At 43.1% G+C, this 9,860-nt stretch overlaps 1 protein-coding gene across 7 annotated transcripts in view; it reads right to left on the bottom strand.

Annotated features, from left to right (window-relative positions):
* Positions 1-9,860, bottom strand: part of SLC26A8 (solute carrier family 26 member 8) — a 30,557-nt gene that overhangs the window by 7,594 nt on the left and 13,103 nt on the right. For 4 of the 7 annotated variants that reach the window (XM_032804877.2, XM_075064943.1, XM_032804884.2 and 1 more), the window contains 6 exons: positions 8,737-8,814; positions 7,120-7,215; positions 2,748-2,854; positions 1,217-1,286; positions 380-472; positions 155-289 (listed from right to left, as the gene is read on the bottom strand). In XM_032804877.2, the coding sequence (XP_032660768.2) occupies positions 155-289; positions 380-472; positions 1,217-1,286; positions 2,748-2,854; positions 7,120-7,215; positions 8,737-8,814 (579 nt within the window). The remainder of the gene's footprint in view (positions 1-154; positions 290-379; positions 473-1,216; positions 1,287-2,747; positions 2,855-7,119; positions 7,216-8,736; positions 8,815-9,860) is intronic. The other 3 variants (XM_032804882.2, XM_032804881.2, XM_032804879.2) reach the window with 2 other exon arrangements.

A 9,860-nucleotide genomic window follows, 5' to 3' on the forward strand; every position in this document is an offset into this window, starting at 1 on the left:
GCAAATATAAGGGTTGTACTTGCTTATTTTTGGTTTGCAAATATATATGCAATTAGGTATGGCCTTCAGGCAAGCTAATGACATGGCCCTCAGTGTCACAAAGTCTGGGTGCCCTGGCTAGATAATTATTTTTTTTAAAAAAAAGGTAGCTGACCCTGGGTAATAGCTCAGGTGGATCACAAACACAGGCACACTTCAAATCCTTTCTCTCCAATCCAGTGCTAGACAGACTAACTGAGATTAAAGCTCTCATTTCATTTTCATCGAGGGGCACTGCTTTCACATCCATCTGAAAAAGACAGACCGTGTATCAGAGATGGTCGTGTGCTTCCAATGGAGGAGTTCAGAAGCTGATGGCGATTGGAAAAGTGGTGTTTACCTTCTGTAACAAGTAGCCTTTGAAGTGTCTCATATTTGCAAAGGAAATGGAGGAACAACACTGGAAGATTTTCACACCTTCAATCTCCACTGCCTAGAAGACAAAACTGGAGTCTCTGAGGTTTGTACTCACACTAGAAAAATGGTCCACGGCTGACATTGACAATGGGTCTCCTCTGACCACGACAAGCCACATTGTTTTCAAAACTCATTAATGAAAATACCCTACAGCTTGTCTACACCAATTTTTTTTTAAGTTCTCCCACCTTTGCAGCTCCATGAGTTTAGCAATAAAGGGAGTACTAATGTAGACATTACTGGTCACCACAGCATTATCCAGATCCGCATACAGTAGGGTCAACAACATTATGGTAAAAATACCAGTGCCCTGCTCTTGCTACCACTGCCAGAAGAATTTTTAAGAAACTCTAGTACAAGTGTCACAATCCAATAGTGAATTGTTAACAAAAATCTGTCACACAGACACAGTCATTATTGACATCTGTTGTGAAAAATGGGTCATTGTCCTAGCATAGACAAGACCTGACTAAGGACAGGAGATCAGCAATAAATTCTGTATAGTTCCAGCAATGACAGGAAGCAAGCCTTTCATTACTGGTGGAGCCTGTATCAATAGAATGAGCTCCCAAAGTGACAAGTCAGACCGATCTCTCTATCTTTAGGCAATTTGTATCACTCTTCGCTGCCAATATTCAAAGATCCTTACAGATTTTCAAGGCTTGAAGTGAATGAACTGAGTCTGATGGATCACTCACAGGTGTCCAAGTGAAGAAACTGGATTACAGAGAGGGACTGGGTATTAGTTTTTTTCTCTTACTGCTTTGTAGTCAGATAAACTTCTGTATAGATCCGTGTTTGGAATCAGGCCCAGCATCACAATCTTCATTCTGAAACAAGGTGTTTATTAGATTTCCTTAGAGTAGAGAGAAAAACCAGCACCACCCAATATTTTAGTCCCTGTCTCTATCTTCTTTATTGGGTACCCCAGCTGTGGCTTTGGGGGTGTGACACCCAAGCACCCGTACCCTTCACATCAAACTTTGAACCCTCTAGAAAGCTCTGTTTCAAGCCAGGGAACACACCAGGCAAAGGTATGTAAGAAGGCATGTAGTCTCTCCCTCCCACAAATCCAATATATTCTCCAAAGAAGTGAGGAAGAAGGATCTAGAGGGTGACTAGTGTCAGTGTGTAGTGACACTGTACTCAAAGAAATCTATTTCCTGGTAACTTTTCTCATGTTTTAGAGTATTGTCAGTACACATCCCCACTTTTGGGAAATTCACAGCAGTAACAAACTGCCAACATGGTATGAATGGGGAGGATATTTAAATGAATAGCTATCCAGAACTACTCTCCAAAGGTGCTCATTGGATGTCAAGGCTAGGTCACGAAAATGATGCTGCACAGAAGTATGAGCTAACTTCCATGTCACAACTCGAAATATTTTCATAATTGTGACATTCTAAAGGAACGCCTTAGAAGCCACTTTGGATCAATTCAACTAAGGGCTGTAATACTTTGGTCTAATTCTGGTTGTTAGCCTGTTATGGGGGTGGCTGGATGGTATTTAGTGGCTTGGGATATACAGAAGATCAGACTTGAGGATCTGGTGATCCCTTTTGGCCTTAAACTCTATGACTCAATAAATGTGTTCTGATACTTTTAAGGACTGGGATACCTGCTAGCTCATAGCATGTCTCTGTACAGAATTTAATGTCCTTTGATAATCACTGGGAAGAAACAATCTGCCCCATAAGTCTATCAATGTAAACCTGAAATAAGCAGGTGGAGAGGGGGTGCATGGGGAGATTTTACAGAAGAGTTTTGTTCTGTTACAGGAGTAGAGAAGGGTCCCGTTAGTGTCGATCTTGAGTAAGCTGATCTCCCCTAGCAGTGAATGCATTTAGTGAGAAGAAAGATACGTTGATGGACCGAGTCAGATGAATATCAATGACCACTTTAAGGATAATCTTGGAATGAGGACACAGTGTACCACCTTATTCTTATGGAAGACTGTGTATGGAGGGTAGGTGATTAAAGTGAGCAATTCGCTGAATCTCCTGGCTGATGTTATTGTCACAATAAATGGTCTTCAGTCAGGTGACAGAGGCACCCTTTCCAGAGGCTCAGATGGATAGTCTATCAGCTAGGCTAAGAGGTAAATTCCCAAAAATGTACCAATTCATGCACAGATGCGAAATCATTAGACCTGAGAAACACATTAGCCAAAGGGTTTATCCCATAAGCACAAAACCACTTCTGTACTGGACTGTGACATACTGCTATTCCCAAAATAACAACTTTAGATAAACTTAGTGCCCTGCTCTGAGGGTAACAAGACCCAGTACCTGTGTGACCTAACAGTGATGATGAAGAAGGTGAATCCCATTGCGATGATCAAGCCAATATCAAGACCAAGACACAGAACGGCTGCAAAAGTCACAATCCAAATAACCTTTGAATAAGAGGCAGGGAGGACAATATTAGCTGCTGAAAAGCTCAAACAAGTAGAACACACAAACAGTGCCCCCATGTAACCTGCTCCATCTCAGCCACCAAAGACAGCTGCATTCACTCAGTCAAACCAATAATTCAGCTGCATCCTGTCCTGACAGACGTACTTGGAATGGCTTATCTTAAGCAGAGCTACTGTAAACCTCAGAAAGGCCCTAATGACTTTTCAGTTGAACTTTTCTGGGGAGCACCGTCAAACACTGTCTTCACACAGCACACAGTCAACTTGTGGAACTCCTTGCCTGAAGAGGTTGTGAAGGCTAGGACTATAACAGGGTTTAAAGAGAACTGGATAAATTCATGGCGGTTAAGTCCATTAATGGCTACTAGCCAGGATGGTAAGGAATGGTGTCTCTAGCCTCTGTCTGTCAGAGAGTGGTGATAGATGGCAGGAGAGACATCACTTGATCATTACGTGTTAGGTTCACTCCCTCTGGGGCACCTGCCACTGGCCATTGTCGGCAGACAGGATACTGGGCTGGATGGACCTTTGGTCTGACCCAGTATGGCCATTCTTATTATCTTATGTTCTTAAGCTAGATTTATTATTATATTAGTAATAGTCTTACAACAGCACCTATGAGCCCCAGTCATGGCCCACACTGCTAGGCACTACACAAACACAGCAGAATGAACTATATTATGGCTGCAAACATCATGTTGGTTCTGCAACGTTTTTGAGAGGGGAGATTTGGTGGGTTTACTTAGGAGGGGATCAGCTAAATCGAATGAAAAGGGAGAGGAAAGAAGGAGAAGGGGACAGGGCAGGGGAAAAGGTGTGAAGGGAAGCTGAGGTGAAAATAGTGTGAGAAGGGAGTGGAGGGCTAGAGCAAACAGCCAATCAGCATAGGGCAGAGAAAGTCAGAAAACATTCTATAGTTGTGACTGGACTGTCCAAAGGCCAGAAGGTCCCTGCTTTGGCTGCTGCTGGTCCTACCACACAGCATCTCTGGCTGGCTTTCTCTGCATCTCATTAGATTGCTGTATGAAAGTAGAGGTTAGAAATGATAGCAGCTGAAGTGTCACAACTTCACTCCTGGAACATTTCTACCCTGGAAGTGGTGACAGAGAGGGATCAAAGCACAAGGCTTCAGAACCTCAACCACAGAATCAAACTACCAATGCTGACAGATTTACTCCCCCTACTCATCAAATATACAGATACCATACCTTTGAGGATGCAGAATCCAAAGTCCGTAATACACCAGTGGCAGTGTTATGTGTAACTACAAGGGGATCCAAGTTTGCATACATAATTGTGCCCTACACCAAAAGGACTAGAAGGATAAAAAGGCCTGACTGAGACAGGGTGCTGAGAATTCCCAATACGGGTCTGGAGCGCCATCTCCAATGACAGAGAAACTGTACTGAGTCCCTGAGTACCAAGACCCAGTCTCTCCCAGAAGGAGCTCATGTGCTAAATCCTGGAGTGGAGAAACAGAGGAAAGAACCCTGCTCTGGTCAACAGAAGAAAACACAACCACTCTCGTTGGAAATGGAGGCACAAGAGACCCAGATGCACCATCCTTTCCAGTGGTCAAAGAGAGTATCGACAGAGGTTGACTCCAAAGTCTTCACAATCTGAGGAGGATGAAAAGTTGATGCTCAGTTGGAATCTAAAGCCTTCTTATTCATAGATTCATAGACTCTAGGACTGGAAGGGACCTCGAGAGGTCATTGAGTCCAGTCCCCTGCCCTCATGGCAGGACCAAATACTGTCTAGACCATCCCTGATAGACATTTATCTAACCTACTCTTAAATATCTCCAGAGATGGAGATTCCACAACCTCCCTAGGCAATTTATTCCAGTGTTTAACTACCCTGACAGTTAGGAACTTTTTCCTAATGTCCAACCTAAATCTCCCTTGCTGCAGTTTAAGCCCATTGCTTCTTGTTCTATCATTAGAGGCTAAGGTGAACAAGTTTTCTCCCTCCTCCTGATGACACCCTTTTAGATACCTGAAAACTGCTATCATGTCCCCTCTCAGTCTTCTCTTTTCCAAACTAAATAAACCCAATTCTTTCAGCCTTCCTTCATAGGTCATGTTCTCAAGACCTTTAATCATTCTTGTTGCTCTTCTCTGGACCCTCTCCAATTTCTCCACATCTTTCTTGAAATGCGGTGCCCAGAACTGGACACAATACTCCAGTTGAGGCCTAACCAGCGCAGAGTAGAGCGGAAGAATGACTTCTTGTGTCTTGTTTACAACACACCTGTTAATGCATCCCAGAATCATGTTTGCTTTTTTTGCAACAGTATCACACTGTTGACTCATATTTAGCTTGTGGTCCACTATGACCCCTAGATCTCTTTCTGCCATACTCCTTCCTAGACAGTCTCTTCCCATTCTGTATGTGTGAAACTGATTGTTCCTTCCTAAGTGGAGCACTTTGCATTTGTCTTTATTGAACTTCATCCGGTTTACCTCAGACCATTTCTCCAATTTGTCCAGATCATTTTGAATTTTGACCCTGTCCTCCAAAGCAGTTGCAATCCCTCCCAGTTTGGTATCGTCCGCAAACTTAATAAGCGTACTTTCTATGCCAACATCTAAGTCGTTGATGAAGATATTGAACAGAGCCGGTCCCAAAACAGACCCCTGCGGAACCCCACTTGTTATACCTTTCCAGCAGGATTGGGAGCCATTAATAACTACTCTCTGAGTACGGTTATCCAGCCAGTTATGCACCCACCTTATAGTAGCCCCATCTAAATTGTATTTGCCTAGTTTATCGATAAGGATATCATGCGAGACCGTATCAAATGCCTTACTAAAGTCTAGGTATACCACATCCACCACTTCTCCCTTATCCACAAGACTCGTTATCCTATCAAAGAAAGCCATCAGATTGGTTTGACACGATTTGTTCTTTACAAATCCATGCTGGCTATTCCCTATCACCTTACCACCTTCCAAGTGTTTGCAGATGATTTCTTTAATTACTTGCTCCATTATCTTCCCTGGCACAGAAGTTAAACTAACTAGTCTGTAGTTTCCTGGGTTGTTTTTATTTCCCTTTTTATAGATGGGTACTATATTTGCCCTTTTCCAGTCTTCTGGAATCTCTCTTAATAGGGTTTCAGTGACGTGAAGGTATTAAATGGCAATTGGGGTCATGCTCCTCTGAGCTCAGAATCCTGCATGAGGGGAGAGGGGATATGTGCCCACACGCGGTGGGAAGATAGCATGGCTCCAATGGACACTGATTCCTATAGGTTCAGTAGTTCAGTCACCAAGAGCACACTTTCATCTACAGTGTGGATCTACTTGGATAACTTTTTAAAAGCAGAACCTGCAGTTAAAGTGAGAGGCTGGCAACAGGTTACAGGCTGCTTTTACACCACTATATGTTTGAATAAACTTCGGTTCAGCTAATATATTTTTGAAATGTTTTTAAAAGCTGTTTTAGTTCAGCTGGAAATGATCTAGGTTCATAGAATTTTAGAAAATCTTGTTTCCAGCTATAAGCCTTGCCAAGGAGTAGGTTACTCAAGTTTTATAGTGTTTATATATAAACAGGCTACTAAGGTTATGGGCCTCTCTTGTCCCAGCTACCAAAACCACAGCATTGGCCAGGAGTAGTGAAAACAGGATGTATGATCTGGAAGCAAACCTCCAAAGCTAAGTTTCCTTTCCTTAACGTGCAGGGCACTAGAGGAGGTATCACACCTAGTTTATCTATTTATCAGTTAGGTACATAGACCATACTCATAACTGAGGGATCTGAGCATTCAACATTTGTCTGCTTCAAACATATGTGGAGATAATGTTGTTGATTTTTTCATTACGTATATTTTATTTTGGGAGAAACTTTCTTTAATATATTTGTTCTTTTTTTAAAAAAAAATAGGATACAAAGTAATCTATAGGTGAAAAAGGGTGTGGGCTGGCTTGGGTGAGGGTGAGAACTGTTTCCTTACAAACATCCAGCTCTACTAGTCTGAAGTCACCCACATGGTGCCTGAACAGTTTGCCTCCCCTAACATTTTGAGGCCATAAGCAATTCTGCCTATATTGAAATAATTGCAAGTTAATTTGTAAAACTATTTCACTGCATCAAACATCCCCTTGCAGTAATTCAACCTCCTCTGTGCATCAGGGGACCATCTCTTCAAGAGCACCTGAATTGTTTGCTCTCCATCCTTCCCAGAAAGTACCCCACCCTCCCCAGCCCAAATCCCTGTGTGAGTCTTTCCCACTTACAAAATGATACTTATCCTGTCTCCACAGGGTGGGGACGTCCATAAATTTTTCAAGAAATGGGAACATGTTGACCATTACAACTGCAGCTAGTACTGCCTATGGGAGTCAGAGAAAAATAGCATTTATTTTCCTGTTAATTCATTATGGGACTCTAAACATGCTATGAAATGGATACATAGACTAAGTGAAGGTGTTAAAATATCTACATTTCAGTAATTACCGTGTACACATATAACTAACAATTTTCTTCTGATCTGTAAACTCATATTAATTTTGTGTATAATCTCTTGTCTAATATCACAGGAATGTCTGCAAATATAATTGCATTGTCTGTTGAAATATGTGTTAACTTCCACTGCAGTACTCTTCAATAAACCACTCCAAATATGCTTTTGCCTCCTGAAACACTAAGGGAGGGCCACATCGCCACCACAAAAATACTGCTTCTATAAGGAGTGCTTTCCACTACCATGGACAACACATAGCCAGACAGGGGAAGCCGTCTGACAACATTTGTCAGAAACACCCCTTTTTCCTAATGCAGACAAGATAAATAGGGGTGGGTAACATCCAATTTGTCAGCTAGTTCTGGGAAAGTGCTTGGTCTTCCTATCGTAGGTCATGTCTACACTTACAAGCTTACAGCGACACAGCTGTATTGATACAGCTGTGCTGCTGTCAGAGTGCTCGTGTAGCTGGGTCATGCAGATGGGAGAGAGCTTTCCTGTCAACATAATAAAACCAGCTCAATGAGTGGTGGTAGCGATGTTGGTGGGAGAGCGTCTCCCGCCGACATAGCGCTGTGCACATGAATGCTTTTGCTGTCAACATTTATGTCGCTCACAGGTGTGTTTTTTTCATAGCCCTGAGTGACAAAGATTTTGCTGACGTAAGTGTTAGTGAAGACATGGCCTTACAGAGAGGCCAAGGGACATTGGGAAATATGGCTCGGCCTCAGCAGTTCCCTAAGTAAAACTTTCAAAAGAATGGGAGAGCCAGAGGAAATATTACGAGATAAATGGAAAAATGGGTCCCCGAAGAACAATATTTTATTATAGTCTCATATGGCAATGAAAGATCTGGGGGAGGCAGTTTAGGAGACCATTTGGTTTTGGAATAAATCTCAAAGTCCAAGCTGGTACCAGACATACTAAAACCAAATTCCAGTTGGAGGGTTTTGTGTCCTTTAGTGAAGTCTCTAAAGCACCAATCCTACAAACACATACACATCTATGTCTAAGAGTACTTCATGGAAATGTATAACTCTGTTGAGTTCAATGGGACTACTCGGTGTAAGAGTTTGCAAAATAGGGGACTAAGATAATAGATTAAACTTTTATTTTTAAATGATGGATTCTGGCTATGACGTTTCATTTATCGTTTAGCCAGTGAGATCAAGCTCTTTCTAAACAACCAGAAATGGGCCTGAGATGCAAAATTTTCTATCTGGATTTTCAGCCCCATAAAGTTTAGGGGAGTTTGAATCTCTGACTTTGGTTTGGTCCCATCCCTTGAAACCATTAACTGTAGTGTAATCCCTAATGCATTCTGGAAGACTTCTGTGTTATGCTTAGTTATGGGAGCAGCCTACTTACATTCTATTTCAAATTCACTTACATTAGGCAGAGACTGGAAAAAGTGTCCTAGTTTCATCACTACCACTAGCATTATGGATGCTCCAATTAGTGCTGCAAACTGAACACAAATATTGTGTTAGAGAAGCATTGCAGAGCTCACCATGTGTTGCTCCTCTGCTAAGCAACTCCGATATCAAAGACTGTATAGCCACCAGCAGTGCATCTTATTCAGGTAAGAAACTAATGAAGAATTTTACGGTACAATGGGAAATAGTACTTCAAAAGTACTACTGCTTTGTCAAACCCTCCACCTTCGAAGCACCAGCTTTCACTGAGCTACTCATCCCATTGGACTAATCCCACTCAGAGGATTCTGAAAGAGTCTGGTGACATTGTATATCACTCAGATACACTCTTCTTTTCAGCTGAAGGACCATTTGCCCACAAACAGTATAAGCAGGGGGATTTGAGACCTCCTTCAAGTAAGGAAAGGGACAAAGGAAATCGTGTGCCTCTGATTGCAAGACCACCACTATTGCACCCTAGTACAGGAGCAACAGCAAAAGTAGATGACCTATTGTATTCTGCTATAGATATTGCAAAACTAGTAGTACGTGATCATGTAATTAAAGACTGCATGTTAATGCAGAAGCATAAGGAGACGGAATTAACGTTGCACAGGCATAATTGTGAAAAGTGGTGTTTACAGAAGTCTGTAAATTGCTTGGATGAAAACCAGGCCCTAGTGCTGAGGTAGGCAAACTACGGCCCACAGGCCACATCAGGCCCATGGGTCTGTCCGTCCTGGCTCCTGAGCTCCCAGCTGGGGCGGCTAGCCTCTGGCCTCTCGCCTGCTGTCTCCCTTCCCCCGCAGCCTCACCTCCACACGCTGCCAGCGCTCTGGCCTGCTGCTCCTGCTGGGCAGCAGGGCTGTGAGCTCCTGCTGCTCTGAACTGCATGGTAACGGGGTGGGGAGCAGGAGGGTTGGATAAAGTGAGAGGGTCTCAGGGGGGGAGTCAAGGGACAGGGAGCAGTTGGATGGGGTGGAGGTTCTCAGGGTGGTTGGTCAGGGGACGGAGAAGGGGGGGTTGGATAGGCATGGGAGTCCTGGGGGGCCTATCAGGGGGCAGTGGTGTGGATAGGGGTCGGGGCAGTCAGGGAACA

The sequence above is a fragment of the Chelonoidis abingdonii genome, chromosome 4, assembly GCF_003597395.2.
Source record: "Chelonoidis abingdonii isolate Lonesome George chromosome 4, CheloAbing_2.0, whole genome shotgun sequence".
Lineage (NCBI taxonomy): Eukaryota > Metazoa > Chordata > Testudines > Testudinidae > Chelonoidis > Chelonoidis abingdonii.